This window comes from Chrysemys picta, chromosome 9 (genome assembly GCF_011386835.1).
Source record: "Chrysemys picta bellii isolate R12L10 chromosome 9, ASM1138683v2, whole genome shotgun sequence".
Taxonomy (NCBI): domain Eukaryota; kingdom Metazoa; phylum Chordata; order Testudines; family Emydidae; genus Chrysemys; species Chrysemys picta.
The window spans coordinates 81,179,052-81,196,813 of record NC_088799.1 but is presented as its reverse complement, the minus strand read 5'-3'; the positions used below and the strand labels follow the sequence as shown (position 1 = coordinate 81,196,813).

Below are 17,762 nucleotides of genomic sequence, written 5' to 3'. Positions count from 1 at the left end.
GCAGAGGTGCTTAGAAGAAGACCGGGGAATGCAACAAGTACCCTGCCATCTGCATTGGAGCAAATTCCACCATGCTTAAAAAAATCCTGACTCTCAATTCGAAATATCCCTTTATGAAAAGTGTACCATTCCACATCCAGGAAATACAATTAAACACACTGCTATTCTGGTATGGCACACAGAAATTCAGCGCATGAGTCCCTCCTGCCCAGCAAAAAAAAAAAAAAGGAGTGGCAGCTAAACAACCCTTCTCCAAGAACAGGTCCCCTCGTCGGCGCACAAAAGGAGAAGTAAACAAAAAGGCAGCCACGGCAGAAAGCTGAGCAGAAAACCAGCAAAATACGTCTGCCAAATGGAAAAGGCCACCTCTAAAAAGTGGGGGGGAAGAACAAATGATGATCAGGCCTCTAAGAGGAAGATACAATCAGCTGAGGGGGATAAATCCAACACAGAGGGTCCAGACCCTCTGAGCTCCCTCTTAGAGTTGGGGGATATTTTCATACCCCCCATCCAGCCCCTCACACAATGAATTCAATCATTACAGCTGAGATGTGATTCAAGGAAACACTGTGTGCTTCGAGGGTCCTGTCCTGCCCATGGAAGCAAATGGCCCTGTAACCATGCATGGTGACCAAGAGGGCCACGAGGTCTCTGGGCATCAATATAAACACGTATGAAGAAAGGTGGTGTTTGGAGGTACCACATGCATCTGCCAACCATCACCAGCATGAGGTAGGGCTCAAGCAGTGGTTGAGAGAAGTTTACTCAGTGAGCACTCACAGACTCATCATTCTACTCTGATTCTACCCCCCAACATTCAAAGGCCATCTCCACACAACCCAGGTTCACCCAGCCAAAACTATGCCTGGAGTTACCCCTCCCTCTATGTGCTGAGGCAGTGACGTGTGTTTCTCCTAGTGTTGGCAGCCCTGGGCCCGGCTCAGAATGAAATGATCGCAGAGTAGGAGCAAGGCATCGAAGCGCTGGAGTCGCTGTAGGACCTGGGCCAGGGCAGGAACAGTGACTGTGTCTCCTGAGGAGGCAAGGTGAGCGACGAGCTGCTTGAATCCAGACATCCTGCTCACCAGATGGGATGGGACCCCCAGCTCCACCCCCACGTGGCTGAAATTCTTGAGACCAGACAAGCAAGGGTCCAACTGGAAGCCAAGTAACAGCACCAAGGAGTGGGGGAGCTGTATTATGGGGAGACCTGGGGATGGCAAAAAAGGGAGGTGAGAGCCTGTCTACCAATGAGGGAAGGGTGTCCTGCAAATAAGGCAGTGAGGCCTATATCACAGCCCCTGCCCCCACCCATCTGATGAGCAACTGCAACATCACCTTCTGCCTGGCCTCAGCACAGAGGGAACTTTTGCCACAGGGCACTAATGCATTTCCTTTCAGTGCTTAGCCTCATGACCCTGGCTCTCAGCCCCAGGGGAGCTTAATCCTCACGCACCGACTTTTCAACTGCCAGGGGGTGCTCAACCTCCGGCTCTGCCCTAGGCCCAGCCCCCACTCACCCCTTTCCCCAAGGCCACACTCCGCCTCTTCTCGCCTCTGCTCCACCCGCCCCACCTCTTCCCACGCAGTTCTGCCCCCTCCCCCGAGCACACCGCTTCCCCGCTCCTCCCCCTCCCTCCCAGCCTCCCTGCATGTGGCAAAACAGCTGTTCACAGCGGGTGGGAGGCGCAGGGAGGGAGGCGCTGATGGCAGGGCCCATCGGCGGGTGGGAGGCGCTGGGAATGGGAGGGGGGAGCTGATAGGGGGCTGCCAGTAGGTGCTCAGCACCCACCATTTTTTCCCCCATGGGTGCTCCAGCCCCAGAGCATTCACGGAGTCTGCACCTATGATCCTCACTGTTAATACAGGTAAACTAGGTGCCTGTCTCCGACCCCTCCCACAATCCAAGGTGTGTCACAGAACGGCTTGACCATTCCCCGCATTAATGCCACAGGCCCAGTGAAAGAGGGTCAGCCACAGATCTCTACGTCAACTGTCAGGCCTCCACCTGAACCCTTGGGGAGCAAGGACATGACTGAAAAATGCTGCCCAGACAGCCACTCACCTTGTGTGACGCTGCTAATCTCACACACAAGGCTCAGGACATCATTCACCTGCTAAGACAAAGACCCCCAAGGATTGGGGAGATTCATCAGGGAATGAGCAACAATCATATGTGGATCTTGTCAGTGCTCCACTCAAAGGACCTGCCCTGTATGAGTAATGGCCTGGATATTTCCATTCCATCTATACATCGCCACTCAGTCAGGGCAGCAAGCCTATTAAGATGCTCTAAGTTCTTCCAGCAAACCACCATCTCAATAAACAAGTACTTGAAGCTAAGCTAGTAAGTTAATTACCTGCTAGACATTTTTTAGACTTATATTAATCACTAATCCATCGCAAACTGGTGAGGAGATCAGATGGCTCAGGGGACTGGGAAGCAGAATTGTTCACCACCAGGTCAGTTTTCCATACTGGCAAACATGCAAAGATGATTCACGGGTGTTGCAGGGATCAGGTGAACTGTACAGATTCTGCTGAGTAAAGGACATGCTTGGCCTTTGCCCTTTTGCCAGGCTGAGTATCTGAACCCAGCCCAGGTTGGTAGTTGCAACCATCTGATAGCTCTTTGGTGGCCCTTAGACAAGTTGGTAGGTCTTAGACCAGTTCCTTGCAAACAAAAAAGCACCACAGCTGGCAGCTTTCCTTGGGCTCTCAACACCAGTTAGTTTAATGGTGGAAGAGTTATGTGCTACCCTGGCCAGTGGGACCTGGGCTGTGTCCCTTCCAGGGCCGGCTCCAGGCACCAGCCCACCAAGCATGTGCTTGGGGCGGCGCCTGGAGGGGGGCAGCGCGGCGGGGCGCTCTGGCCCGAGAGCGGGGCCGCGACTGGGCTCGCCGCCCTCCTCACAGCACTCTGGCAGCCGGGGAGAGCGGAGAGCCCCAGCCGGGCTCTCCGCCCTCCTCCCGGCGCTCTGGCCGCCGGGGGCTCTCCGCCCTCCCACCGGCGCTCTGGCCGCTGGGGAGAGCGGAGAGCCCCGGCCAGGCTCTCCACCCTGCTCCCGGCGCTCCGGCCGGTCGGGGATTGCGGGCCCGCGGCCTAGGGCGGCAAAAAAGCCAGAGCCGGCCCTGGTCCCTTCCCAAACTCACACCACACAGCTCACTGAACAACAGATGGTGATGACTTTTGGATGGTCACTACCAGCCAGTGCTGGATCTGAACCTGCTCAGAGGTGAAAGGTTTTGTACCCCCAGCCCCTTTGCTATCCCGTCCCTCCCTGTGTGAGCCCCGTAGTAGCTGTTATTATACAGAGGAGGGTGAGATGGGAAGAACTTACAGGCTGCTCCCTGCCTTCAGCAGTGGGAATTTGGAAGGATGAGGATGATCCCCTGACAGGCTCCAGAACAAGTTCACTTTGTGTTATCAGAGAGGCACCAAACAGGGGAACTTCAAGGGTTAGCTCATCTGTATGTCTCCAGGTCCTCTGAGCCGCCTGCTTCTCTGCATCCTCCTGGCTTTTGGTGCCCATGAACTCGGCCTGGGTGGAAAACTTCTGCAGGTCTAGCTCCGTGCACTCCACTGGGGCATGGGGCCACCTAGGATGCATCTCTGAGGCACATGATGAGAGGGGAGTTTGGGCCTCTGTGAACCCAGCTGTGCCCTGCCTGGCATCTGAGGATGACGGGCCCCCTGCAGAACAGTCGCTGGACCCTGAATTCCTTATCAGGGGTTGGGTCTCCAAGACGCTCCTCGCCAGCTGGGATTTGGGATTGGGGCTGACAGCAATCGCTTCCAAATTGGGCTGGAGAGCAGGGATCTGCAGGCCTATGGCTTCACCATTCGAAATGAACTGAACCGGTTCAACGGGACCTGGAATCAGAAACTCCATGCTTAAAAGTATGTGGGTTTCCCTTCCACCAGCCTCTCCACCTGCTGAGGATTGGGCTCCCTCCTGTCAGCCACTCCTTAAAAACCCAATTTCCCACGAGGCCCTGCACTGCCACTGCCTGTCTCCAGCTGCAGAGGAACAGACAGGACAGGGCTACTCAGTGCCCGCGAGGTGGCAGTGAGCACTACTGAGCACAGCAAGGCTCCCCGCTCTTCCAGGGGTCGATCACCAGCCCTCCAGAGTCACCCCCACTGCACAGCCAAGCACTCTCTCCTCCCCAACCCACACATCCCTAGGAGAGAAAGACACTGAAGCTGGAGGAGTGGAACCTACATGTTCCCAGTGCCAGTGCAATGTCTTCTGAGTTCAGAATCCTCCCCAGGCTTCCACCTTTCACCCAGAGGAAGCTTCCTAGTGGCACTGTGCTCTGTCCACCTCGATTATCCCAGTGTCTGACCACACGGCAGCAGCGATTTTGACACCTCCCTCCCCCCCCACCATGGGGTGCTCCTTCCTGCCTGAGGAATGGAAACTGAGCAGACATTAGGGTGTGGGGGTCACAGCCCAGCCTGCCCTTCCCCCCAGACCCAAGCTAAATCAGCAGAGCAATGAGAGAAGTTACCTTCTGCTTGCCCGGAGCAAGGGCTCAGGTTCTTCACACCCAAGCAGCAGGGACTAGACATCTGTTCCTCACAGGGAAACCTGCTTGGCATGGCTGAGTCCCGGAACATCACCCTCTGGGCCGAGAAACTCTGGGTCCTCAGAAACACTTTAAAGGATAAAGAACAACTGATACCAGCGAAGACCTGGCTTGTTTTCCCAGAATGCACTAGGCCATCTAGTATGGCTATTTATTTGGTGACTGTAAAATTCAGGAGCAATCAGGCTTCACTGCCTGGCATGGAGAGGGCTAGTGCTGTGCACTGTTCCCCATGCAGCTGTGCCAATGCACCTCAATCGTATCTCTCTAACCTACTCCTCCTTGCTGTTTTCCTCATCCTCTTAATTGCTTCATCCTCTGCTGCTCCAGCCCTGGCCCCCTCACCTCCACAACTGCCAAAATCTCCTCAGTCTTGACCCAACCTGGGAAAACCCTAGAAGAGAAAGCACTAACCTCAAAAGTGATAACCTCACTGGCCCCATCTGGCACTCTGTTTGAATCTGAGCCCTTACATTCTCCTCCTCTTCCCTGCTATTTCTAGGGAAGAAGGGGCAGGGGAAGGAGGACCAGAGGGATGCTGCATTGCATTCACTCACCTTGCTGACACTGGCTCTTCCAGAAGCGCTTGCAGCAGATGATGGCGAGTGCCAGCAGCACCAACACAATGATGACTAGCGCACTGCTGGTTAGCACTAGGAGGGCGGTGTCCTGGGGAGGTACTGTGGGGATCACTACCTTCACCAGGGTAGTCCTGGAGCTGCCTGCAAACATACCAGCCAAAGAAGGAGGTCAGAGCACATGGTGTGCTGCAGGATGCTACAGAGAAGAAAGCAGACTGGACCAGGGCAGCACGGATCCAGCCTGAAGTGATTAGTACATGACCAGTTACAAGGATATTAAACACATAGACACAGATGTCCCTTAGGACAAGAGATCTCAACGTGGAAATTAAAAACATCTAAGGGCTAAGTTCCCTGTAAGCTGCGTGGGTGCATGGCCACGCAGCATCCTATTTAGCACCACACAGGTGCTCAGGGAACCTGCCCGGGGACCTGCTGCTGCTCGGGGGGGCACCCCAACCTAGCCTGGCCCCCAACCTGCCATGGCTGGGGCGGCCCCCCAGCCCCAACTATGTCACGGCCCGGACCTGCGGCAGCCTGGGTGCCCCTACCCTGGCCTGAATCTGGCCAGGGTGGCCCGGCCCGGACCCAGCTGCAGCTGGGGCAGTGCGGCGCACATAACAAAATTCATTCCACACATGGGTGGGAAAAATTAGAGGGAACACTGCCTAAGGGGCTTAGGAACCTAATTCCCAAGACAGTCAAAGAAAGTTAATGGACTTAGACACCTAAGCCACTGTTAGGTGGTCACTGTCAGAGATAAGGGATATTGAATTACATACACCACTGGCCTGCTCCACTCCACCACTCCTCCCACCTCCTGTTGCTCTAAGGAATCTAAATCCATGAACTTTCTGTGACTGTCAGTGGGAATTAGGCTCCTAAATTTTTCTTGATTTTTAACAACAGAAATACCCTGTTTCCCCGAAAATAAGACAGTGTCTTATATTAATTTTTGCTCCCAAAGATGCGCTAGGTCTTATTTTCAGGGGATGTCTTATTTTTCAGAAATGAAAAATGCCTTATTATCGGTGGATGCCTTATTATCGGGGAGGTCTTATTATCGGGGGGATGCCTTATATTACAACGAGAGGCAAAACTGTAAGTAGGCCTTATTTTCGGAGGATGTCTTATTTTCGGGGAAACAGGGTAACAAAACATTACAGGATAGAAAATGGCTGAGCTGCTGTGTCTGACCACATATCATGGCACTGCTGGCCCCACCTGCCCCTCCCCTCCAGCTATATACTGTCAGTACTTCCTTGGTCAGAACTCACTGGGGCAGAATTCTTCTGCTACAGCTAGCGTAATAAACTTCAACACAAGGACTAGACATTTAAATGAATAAGCACAGCCTCTGCAAGGACACTCATGAGGACAGAAATAACAAAAAGCCTCAATCTTCATGTTTCAGGGAAAAGATGATCGGCAGCGGGGGTCAGGAGGGAATTTTCCTTTGCACACTTAGGGCAAGTCTACACTACAGAATTACTTTGGTATACTACATCAAGGGCGTAAAAAATCCACACCCCAAGCGACATAATTATACCGACCTAAGTACCAGTGTAGACAGCGCTATGTTGGTGGGAAAGCTTCTCCTACCTACACAGCTACCACCTCTCACGGAGGTGGATTAACGAAGCTGACAGGAAAGAACTCTCCCGTCAGCGTAGAGCATCCTCATTAAAGCACTACAGCCACGCAGCTGTGCCAATTCAGTGTTTTAAGTGCAGACCTGCCCTTAGTTACACTATGGGGGTTTATGCCTTTATTTGAAGCATGTAACAGTGGCCACTGTCGGAGATAGGTGATATTGAATTACATGCATCACTGGCCCGCTCCACTCCACCACTCCTCCCACCTCCTGTTAATCCGGCAGGGCTCACCGCATGCCCTGTGACATGACAGGTTACACAGTGAAAGACAACAGGTTGGAGTGCTGCTGGCTACGTACACTGAGGCTCAGAGGAAGGAGTCTGCTTTGTGCAGGGGATGCATTCCAGATCCTGCAGCCCGCCAATCCGGGTTTTACTGTAAAACCTGCCAAAGAGTAAGTGGAGAATGCTCTAACAACAGGACAAAGTATAAGGGAATTGTATATATCATCTCTTTGAACAGCACCTCCCTATGCCCTCCCACGTGCGTCTGCTGCTGGTGTTCCAGCTGCCAGCTGTACTCACCCTGGAAGACATTCCCCACAGGCTGCATTGGAAGTGGCAGTGCAGTTGGATTTCTGGACACGGTTGATGAGGGGGCAGGAAAGACAAGTTTTGCAACCATGGAACCCCCAGCTGTCCTTAAACCTCCTGGGAGGGCAAGCAGTGCACTGCGCATCCCTTCCTTCACCATAGCCACACTCCTGCAAGAGACAAGCACAAGTCCATGACTGAGACAAAGAAATGGCATCAGATCTGAAGATACCATTGTGATGTTGTGCAGTCTATATGGTTTTATAAAAAAATAATAAGAAGTGAATATAATGTAACTAGAATAGTTTTATAAAAATATGATAATAAGTGAATATAATGTAACTGGAATATGCTTCATGCAAAAGGTCTCTTGTAAGGTATCATTACAAAGCTTATAATCTACTGGGTATGATCATCCTATTTGTATAAATGTACCACTCTTGTATCTAAAACTAGAAATATAAAACATAACTCTGAGGGCCTGTTGTAATTATGCAAAGTGTGGGCCATTAATAGTGGTTTGGAATCTTGATGACTCCCATTAACCAGGACCATTGTCTGCAGATGGCTGTGTTTACCTGTTAGTCTTCCTGTATATGTGTGTGCTGGCAAGTGGGCAATGAAGTTTTGCAGTGACATGTGATCATGTCACCTGACCTGGAATCCATCTTTAACCTGGTGCTTTTCCAGTGGTGGGGGGGGGCGGGGTGGAAACCCAGAGGGACAAGTGGGGGGAGAAGCCATCATGAAGAATCCCCTAGCTATCACCTGAGCTGCACCAAGAGCTGTACCAGAGGAAAGAATTGTGCCCAGGCCTGGAAGGTGTCCAGTCTGAGAAAAAGCTTACTGAAGCATCTCTGAGGGTGAGATTATCTATATTTGGTTTGATTAGACATAGATTTGCACATTTTATTTTATTTTGTTTGGTGACTTACTTTGTTCTGTCTGTTACTACTTGGAACCACTTAAATCCTACTTTCTGTATTTAATAAAATCACTTTCTACTTAGTAATTAACTCAGAGTATGTATTAATACCTGGGGGAGCAAACAACTGTGCATCTCTCTCTATCAGTGTTATAGAGGGCGAACAATTTAAGAGTTTACCCTGTATAAGCGTTATACAGGTAAAACGGATTTATTTATTAGACCCCCATTGGGAGTTGGGCATCTGAGTGCTAAAGACAAGCACACTTCTGTGAGCTGTTTTCAGGTAAACTTGCAGCTTTGGGGCAAGTGATTCAGACCCTGGGTCTGTGTTGGAGCAGACAGGAGTGTCTGGCTCAGCAAGACAGGGTGCTGGAGTCCTGAGCTGGCAGGGAAAACAGAAGCAGGGGTAGTCAGGTGGCAGCTCCCAAGGGGGTTTCTGTGAATCAACCCGTCACAACCTCAAAGGGAAGAAGCTGTTCTATTCTCTAGAGTGAGATTCTAGAGTGAAGATTCTCTTCAGTGAGAGAATTCTCAGTTGCCTTTCACACTCTGGGCATCTCACATCTTTGCACTGCACTGAAGCAGATAGCAGCAAACAAATAGGGCAGCCATTCTGCATTCAGCAATAGCTCACACATTGCCTCAGTCACTAGAACTTGTTTTACTGCCAGGGGGATGCTGGTGTAATGCTGTGCCCTCGGGGGGAGGAGAGGGTTTGCTGGCAGCTGGGATCAAACAGTATGAGCCTGAGCTAGGCAAGGCTATATATAGCAAACTCACTAACCACATTGGAATGTGTAAATCACACCCATGAAGTATGGCACTCTGTCCTCTTCTAGTGGTGAGTGGATCACATATAGAGGTTGATGAGTCTATAGTCTTGATGAACAGAGCTAGGTCTCTTAGCTTAGGCACAGAGGCTCATTTATAGAGCCAGAGGTCCCAGGTGGATTCCTGCTGCCAATGACCCACACAAGGACAGGTTAGGGGTCTATTTCAAGAGTGGGCGAGGTTCTGTGACCTGAAATGTGCAGGAGGTCAGACTAGATGATCACGATGGTTCCTTCTGACCTAAAAGTCTATGAGACATTGCATAGCTCTCACCAGGACACTGGAGTTATCTGCCAGAAGGATTTTTGACTTCCCCTGGGAGCTGGAGATGATGTACTTTGCTTGGTGTTTAAGTAATAAGCTGCACCAATTTGAAACCTCTCCTTACTTATTGGTACTTCCATCTTCCCATTCTCCTATCCCCATTCCTGCATCACTTAGCATGATCAGTGGAATAGTCTAACATCCCTTGCCAATAAAGCCCTGTTCTTTTTAAAGGCACGGACATCCATATCAGAGAAAGCTCTAATACTATCCTTCTACTAAAGGCTAGCAGAGGATTCATCCAGCACCACCAGTGCCAACAATCCAGGTTCATCCCAGAGCAGCCAAATTACCTTGGAAAGCTCCCATCCTGGGCCACACTCCCTGCAAGGAACGCACTTCCTGTGCTCGTCCAGATACTCACTCTCCTGGCATTCCATTGGGTTTGGAGCAGCACCTCGGACCTGGAGAAACAACTGGGGTTACTACAAGTCCCAGAACGCTCCTGAGCTGAACCAAGCGTGTCCTTTACTGGGCAAAGCTTTCTCATTGGAAGGAAAATTTGCCTGCATTCCTTGCACACCCCAAATTCCCATTTGCTTTAGTACAGTGGTGGGCTCCCATTGGCCGGGAACGGCAAACGGAGGCCACTGGGAGCTGTGGGTGGCTGTGCCTGCGGACGGTCAATGTAAACAAACTGTCTCACAGCCCACCAGCAGATTACCCTGATGGGCCACGTGCGGCCCGTGGGCCGCAGGTTGCTCACCCCTACTTTAATAGATGCTTGTGTTGCACCAGGAAAACTTCATTTTCGTAAAAGCAAAGCCATATGCCTTCTTCCCAAAGGGTAGTATGAGGTGCAACTGGCTAAGCAGAGACAGAGGAGGGACTTAAGTAGTAGGTCATGCAGATGAACTGCCCATTCCTTGTGCCATTTGGTGGCATTTACAAGTGAAGTGAGGTGCGGTCAGTTGTTATTCCAAACTCATGTTGGACACTCTGATCAGTGATGATTTTTAAGATCAGGTCAGCAGCTTCCCTGATGGGAGGTCAGTACATAGTCCAGACCAGATAACTTGTTATCCTGGTCTGCTAAACAGTAGGACTGTTCCTAATTTAGAAGCATCACAAAGATCTGCTTAAATGGAGCAGTGGAAAGTACCACCAATGTGGTATCCAGGTCTGCAGAGAGCACCAAACTGGATGGAGCACACAAAGCAGATGTTCAACCCAGAGCCTTAGTTGGTATAGAGTTGACAAAAACCTCCACTCAGAGGAGCTTGTGTTCACGTGATTTGGCGTGAAAACAGTGCAAGAGAAGATAAGTTAATTACACAGTCTTGGATCAGTGGGGCAGAAGGAATCTGGGGATATATAATATGGGGCACAGAACATAGCAAGGGATAACTATCAGTTCTCTAAAGAACTAAAGCCACACTTTATATTACTGGCCACCATGCTGCCACCCAAGATTTTAATGCAACGAATGGAATTCATGGCCAGAACTTAGCACAAGACACAAAACTGATGTGAATCCTCAGCTGCAAACTATACAAAACTAGTCAAAGGCACTAGGTAAGGCTAGTCTACAGACTTACAGCCCAGCCGTGCATTCCTTGGTGAAATCCTTGCCCCACTGAAGTCAATGGCAAAACTTCTATTGATTTCAACCCCCACTGAACTCATTTGGAATTTGGGCCATGCAAATTATGCAGACTACAGAGAGCAGAGCACATAGAGAGAATTCAACAGAAATCAAATTGAAACTATTAAAACACATTATGCAGAAGTTTTGGTTCATTTGTTTCAAGTGGATTCCTACCTTGGGGACAAGAAATAGAGCAAAAAACAGCACTGGGCCTCTCTTCATGTCACTTCTCTCATAACTTCATGCAGCAAATCAGGAAAAGAATTAATAACGCCGTGTCTGCCTCATGAGGTCGACTCACTGGAATCTAAACATTAAAGAAGAGTAGAAAGGGCTTGAGAAAGATGCTTTCAAAGGAAGCCACTGTTATAACTTGAAACAATTCAAAAATGGGTGGAGCACAAGTTTTTGTCAGCCCCGCCACAGGCCTCATTAGGAACAGGTCAAAGGACAGCCTGGCTAATATTCACATAGTAGGGCCTAGTAACATACTGGAAAGGATGATGTTACAGCAGTAGATATATGAGCACTCTCCACTTCTCTTTCCCCCCAATCATAACCCATTTCTATCTATGCCACCATTATAAACTGTAAATGAAAAGGGCCCCTCAGTAAATGTTCCTTGTTATGCCTTGTCAGCCCGCTCAGGTCTGATCTCCCACTCTCATGAGCCCTATGCAAAGCAGACTGCACTTTGGAAGTGGGCTATTGGGCAGGCTTTTCCCGCTATCCAAACAATCAGGACTCATCTGATGTGGCGTCTCCACTGGATAAGTACAGAAAGCAAGATATTAGTTATTACTATCAACTCACATACCCTGAGCAGTATAAGCTGCAAAGAGAGCCATACGACAACGAGAAATTAAGGGTGCTAAATTTATCTAGCCCAGTAAAGCAAAGATCGCAGGAGGGATGAGATCACAGTCCATAAATAGCTTCCAGGATACTGACACTATAGAGTAAATAAAGAGAGTTTGTCATAGTCTCAGAAAATGGTGGTCAGGGAGCTATGGGCTGAAGCTAAAGGAGGAAATGTTTAGGCTCAATATTAATGTCTAGTTAGGGTCCATTTCCATTAGGAAAAATAGAAATGGGCCTGAACCATCCTCCCAAATATAAACCAATCACAGATTTGAATCCAAGTTCCTATCTGAAATTTTTCTCCATACTAGGCTGACTCCAAACACCCTGAACTTTGGATAAGCTCAGCGTTTGAAGCCCCAAGTTCAGCACTGTTTAGATCTATGGTTTTGCGTCTGTCCATTGTAGAGGTAAAACGTTCAGATATGGACCCAGATATGGAATTTGAAACAGAGGCTTTGAGTTGGGCCCATATCTATGAATAAAAACAAACGGAATAAGAGCAAATTCCCAAGTGAAGTGGAAAGGCACCATTCACTAGGGTGTCTTAAGAACAATGGGGACCTGATCTTGGTAGGGGACCCCAGGTGCCACCCTAATACAAACAATAAATAGTAATAAAAAAGGATAGGCAAGGTGAGACAATAATAGGAATGATGTAGGGAGTAGGCCTCCCAAATACAGTTTTATCCTGCATAATCTTTTCTAACCTTTGTATCTATGGCTCCTTGGTCCTCATCCGGTTTAGCAATACATGGCCATTGAAAGCTTTATTGAATTTCTGGTGTGGGTCACCTCAGTTCCTCCTATTCTCTGCTTGTGACACATAATAGTCCAGTCTCCTGTCGGCTGTGATACTTGCGTCTAGTTCTGATTGCTGGATTTAGTTTGGGGGTGCTGATGGCCTGTGATATGCAGGAGGTCAGACTAGATGATCTGGTAGTCTTAAACTCTATGACTTTATGAGCACCCTCAATAGAAAGCCACACTGAGATTCTAGTAAGTGGTTAAAACATCTGGTCCCAATTAGGTTAAAATGAGAAATTCTCCCACTTCTGCAGATGCTGTATAGAATCTCGAGGCGACTGCTAGAATAAAATCTCATTTTCCGGATAGGGACCTAAACATCTCGCGGTATCAGCCTGCTCATTGATTTTATAGGGAAACAATCTACAGTCATTGTTCTGTGTTAAGGGGAATCTATGAACTTGGTGTATAAAACCTGTTAAATTATTGAATCAAAATGATTTCATGATTTGTTAAAAATCTCAGTGAAAACAGCTTTCCCCTATTTAAACACTCCCTTGTATGAGTAATACCCACCCAAAATACTGCACTAGAACTATTGTAAGATGGAGTGGTTTGGACCATTAATGTAGAATACCATAGTTTTCTGCAGTTCCACCATTCTTATCCCACTGGGTTAGACTGTGGCATTTATGCCAGGGCCCTGTTGAGTGGGTGAGGCAGGGCAGCATCAGCAAGATTGTATCTCAGGAGACACAACCTCTCAGGGATGGCTCGGTGACCGCAGTGGATGAATCTGATTGTCACCCAGGCGCACCAGCCATACTCCGCAGGCCAGTGCAGATGCGAGGCTGGCCCATGACTGTGCCTCATCCTGACCGTTCTCTTATAGCATCATGCTTCTCAGGGGAAGCACAAGGCCTTGCACTCCCCAGAGCACAGGGACTGCAGAGACTGCTGGTATAGGAAGCCCTTAGGTAGCTGCAAAAGGGGGAGGAAGCTTCATTCTTGCACTCCTCCACTGTGTGCCCATGCAAGGACCACTCACAGCCTAGCCTTTTAACTAGACAAGAGGATATTTCACAGAGGACTTAACAAGCTAGACTGGCACCTTGTAGTACATAGATCTACAACTACATACTGAGGCCCTGATTAAAAGCCCATTGAAGTCAATGGGAGTGTTTGGATTAGGCCCTACCTAACTTGCACTTTCCTTGAACATTGGTCAGACTTCATATTCAATTGAAAACTGTTTTTTTTTCCCCCAGTAGCTGCTTGATTTATAAATATCCAAAGCACTGAATTGAAATAAAAATCCAGGAACTGATAGCAACACTCAAATTCTTTTCAGGAAGATCCAGGGTGCGTTTTTTTGGTTTATAACCTAGTCTGACCTACAATCTTTACACAGTGAAGAACATTTATATTTGTTTGATAAACACTTGCCATCTTTTGAGATGGCTCCTGCTGTTCCTAATGGATATTCCAAGGCTTCTGGCTACATTTTCAAAGTGGCAAAGGGATTTCAATGGACCAGGTTTAGCATTACTGGATTATCAGGTCAACATATTAGAGTTAAGGGATCACTGAAGATTTACCTGGTCTTTACTGGTATCATACAGCACTACTTGCAATATACCAGAATGGGAAAATTTGCTATAAAACACTCACTGAATATCTGAAGTTGGCAGCTGGTAGAATTGGGCAGAGGAAAATAGGTCAGCCAGATTAAATGCCATTATGTGGTTTATATGTTGCTTTAAAAAAGAAAGAATGACAATGTTAAATAAAAGCAACAGGAGAAAAGGATTTTTTTTAAATCCCAAAATATTAACTGGAAAATATTCCTGCATGTCTAGCATTTTCTCCTGATATTAAGTCAAGTCCCTGCCTTTAGTGCCAATATCTTCTGTTCCCCATTCACTCAATACTATTCATTTTGTTCTGCAAGCATTTCTTGACACTATATTGTGCTTAATATATAGGACTCTCTGAGCCAGATTCTTCTATCTTTACTCATATCAAGTAGTACCTTATTTTGTAAACAGCCCCCTGATTTTAACAGGGTTACTTGCAGAATAAGGTATTGCTCATCATAAGTAAAAAGTGGCTGAATCTTTTAGCCTGGTTTGGAAATAAACACGTTTTTCAATTAACTTGTAGACTTTCTCCAAGTCACAAAAAGTCTAATAAGTGTGTAATGTGTCCTACTTCAAAACTCTTAGCTTGTTTTCTGTTTGTTTTTAGAAGAAAACACCCCAATATCAAAAGGGGAGTGCGCACTGTGCTGATTTTACACCTCTCTGATATTATGACAATTTTTTTATGTTCCCACTCTTGTCGTAATATTCATTTTAGACTTCTGTTTGTTTCTTTCAATTTGTTCTAACAGCAAATAAAATAAGACTTTAAAATACTGTAATAATACCCAATGCAGGAGTTACTGTATTATTATTACTTGGATTCCTGTAGTGCTCACAGCATGCGAAATGCCATTCAAACACATAGGAAGACCTATATCATTCCCAAAAGAATTTATAATCTGAAGCCCCAATCATGCGTCGGGATCTGATTAATACAGAATTCCGCACCCATGTGAAGTTCTGTTTAATTCAGTGGGATTCCCCAGAAGTGCAGAGAGCCATGTTAGCAAATCACAATGCAGGATCGAGACTTAAGATGACAAACAATATAGGAAAGAAAGAGGTACAATTGAGACCTTGAAATCAATGGGACCGCTCACGTACATACAGTTTGTCTTGTGCATAAGTGTTTGCAGGATCATGGCCATAATATGTATAATTTTGATATACAATATATATATATATATACACACTGGGGTCAAGATTTCCAAATGTGACTAGTCTGTGTTGGGGGTTGTTTGAGTATTTTTCAGTGCCTCAAATTTTTGGATGACCAATCTGAGCATCCATCTTCTAAAAACCAGGCCTTTTTAGAGTGTTTCAAGCTGACTTCCCCAAATCACTGGTATCTTTTGAAAATTTTGGCCTCTTTTTTGTCTGTTTTCCCCCTTGACCTATTCATTATTAACTGGTCAGTTTCTTGATTATTGTAACAATTGTTTGTACCCCCTGTTACTCCTTTTTGCTTTTGTCCTCTTTAATGTCTAACACATAATACCACTGACAACCTGTCATTCATACTCAACTCACAGGAAAAAATTACTGCCTCATTTATAATTAAGTTTACAAATAAAACCATTTCTAATCTGTACTTACTAAGAATTACTCCAAATGTACATAAAAATGCTTAGTCAGTTGCTAGACAGAAGTATTTAAAATATTTACAGATGAAGAGCACACCCACAGATACCATAAATATTATACACACAGGGCTCAGGAAATGCATTTTTAAGAACTAAAGAAATCATTATCAACTATTATATCAACTGCTAGCTCATTATTTATTAAACTTTAATGTAAAGTATTACAATAATGGAAAAAGTTGCTTGTACTCATCAATATTTGCTGGTGCTAATACTAAACTCAATCGCATAGTTTATAATAAATAACCAATATGATTATTCATTTGTAATCTTCACTCATATTTATCGTTGGCCGCAATCTCAGCCTTGAAATCTACAGCTCAGCGCTCTAAACACTTTGGTGTCTGCTGTGTTTTATAATCAGGCATGCCACCCCCGCAATCGCTTAAATTAAAGTGTCGGAACTTGCAGCGCGCCCTTCCAGACTACAGTGGTGTCACCTACCAGTGACTCTTTGGCATGCAGGCAAAGTATTCCACGGCTTATTCCAAAGTCCGCGTTTGCAGGGATCAAAATATCTGGACCGTCTGTAAAGCGATCAGATGAAACCCCATCTGCGGGGAGTGGGAGGCTGAAGATTGTACCTGCAAGCCCTGACTTGCCCAGCGAACCACGTGTCAGTACCAATTTCCTTCCTCTCCGGACCCTTTGCACCGCTAGTGCAGATCCGTTACCCCCTCGCTTTGCAGCTTGGTACCGGACAATCATAACCTAGACTCTGAGCGCGGAAACTTACAAGGAAAAGCTAATAAAAAGACCGATCCTTCCTGGCAGCCCGCTTCTTTTCTCCCTACAAGGATCATGTCTAGCTGAGACAGAGACAGGCTCGCCCACTGGAGCCCCTCCCTCCCCTGAAACACGAACGGGAACGTGCGAGGGATGCTCCAGCGCGCTGGGATATGCCCAGGCATGTAAACAGCACAGCGACTCTGCAGCCTGAACCAGCCCGAGACCGCCTCATGCCGGAGAGAGAGACCCAGCCAGAGTGAAAGCAACCCACGGACCGGGATGGACACACGGAGCCCAGGCAGACATACCGATTGGGGCGCCACATACCGATTCCAGCCGCTACGGATCGGGCATTCACTGGTTGTTTAGCATCTAGAGATGCAGAGTAACTTCAGACGCCCCGGCAGGCTGGATGGGAAGTACGGACAAGACGAGGCAGCTCACCCACAGAGAGATGATCAATAGGCAATTAACTGCCCTACCCATGAGACAGGCAAGTACCAAAAGGCATCAGGTGCCACTGCCAGGCAAACATGTCCCATTTTACCTGCTTCTCAGCCGCAGCGATCCTGGTGCGGGCTCCTGAACAAGTTAGGGCTGTTTTGCTCTGCCCCAGACAGCCCCACAGACTGGCCAGCTGGCCCGCACCCACCCTCCCTCCTGCCCTGGAGGGACCCACGAGAAGCGAAGTTCCACCCCGGGACTCCGCCCCCACAGGCAGGCAGGGCTTCCCATTGGATATAAGCAGTCCTCCTGGGCGAGGCTATGCAGATCAGCCTGCCCAAAGGGGCGGGGTCTGGCAGCGGCAATCAAGGTGGTTGATGCTGAATGGGACTCCGCAGTGGCCGGGCTGGAGACAGTCTCAGCGGCTGTGGCTAAAGTGCATGACCAATAAGCAGCAGTGCGGAGTGGGTTGAGAAAGGATCACAGCAGCACAGCAAGCAGTTTGGGGTTATTTCTAAAACTGTGAGGCGAGGCACAGTACAGCAGGGCAGCGTAATTCTACACAATAGCACCGCGAGATGCAGGAGAACACAACAGGACAGAACAATGCAATAGAATACAACAGCAGAACACGTCATAGTGTTAAAATAGGGTGTACTAA

At 47.9% G+C, this 17,762-nt stretch overlaps 1 protein-coding gene across 11 annotated transcripts; it reads right to left on the bottom strand.

Moving 5' to 3' along the window:
* Positions 1–97: 97 nt before the first annotated feature.
* EDA2R (ectodysplasin A2 receptor) lies at positions 98–17,372 on the bottom strand. 11 transcript variants are annotated; one of them, XM_065556565.1, is made up of 12 exons: positions 16,373–16,498; positions 14,314–14,399; positions 12,606–12,800; positions 11,209–11,341; positions 9,740–9,850; positions 7,355–7,533; positions 7,129–7,214; positions 5,151–5,315; positions 4,516–4,662; positions 3,342–3,874; positions 2,066–2,117; positions 98–1,210 (listed from the first exon to the last, which is right to left on the bottom strand). In XM_065556565.1, exons 4-12 carry the CDS (start codon positions 11,254–11,256, stop codon positions 915–917), a joined length of 1,617 nt encoding a protein of 538 aa, XP_065412637.1. In that variant the 5' UTR covers positions 11,257–11,341; positions 12,606–12,800; positions 14,314–14,399; positions 16,373–16,498; the 3' UTR covers positions 98–914. The 11 variants fall into 11 exon arrangements, with proteins under 11 accessions (XP_065412637.1, XP_065412641.1, XP_042709218.2 ...); XM_065556569.1 differs by having other exon boundaries at positions 2,066–2,114; XM_042853284.2 differs by lacking the exon at positions 12,606–12,800.
* Between the last annotated feature and the right edge of the window lie 390 nt (positions 17,373–17,762).

What these genes read in the sequence shown, in the direction of transcription:
- EDA2R (XM_042853280.2), bottom strand. Translation starts at nt 11,256, where the DNA reads ATGAAGAGAGGCCCAGTGCTGTTTTTTGCTCTATTTCTTGTCCCCAAG. An exon ending in TTGCTCCGGGCAAGCAGAAG is followed by an intron (nt 3,875 to 4,515) that starts GTAACTTCTCTC and finishes TTCTGATTCCAG; the next exon opens with GTCCCGTTGAACCGGTTCAG. An exon ending in GATTAGCAGCGTCACACAAG is followed by an intron (nt 1,211 to 2,065) that starts GTGAGTGGCTGT and finishes TGCCATCCCCAG; the next exon opens with GTCTCCCCATAATACAGCTC.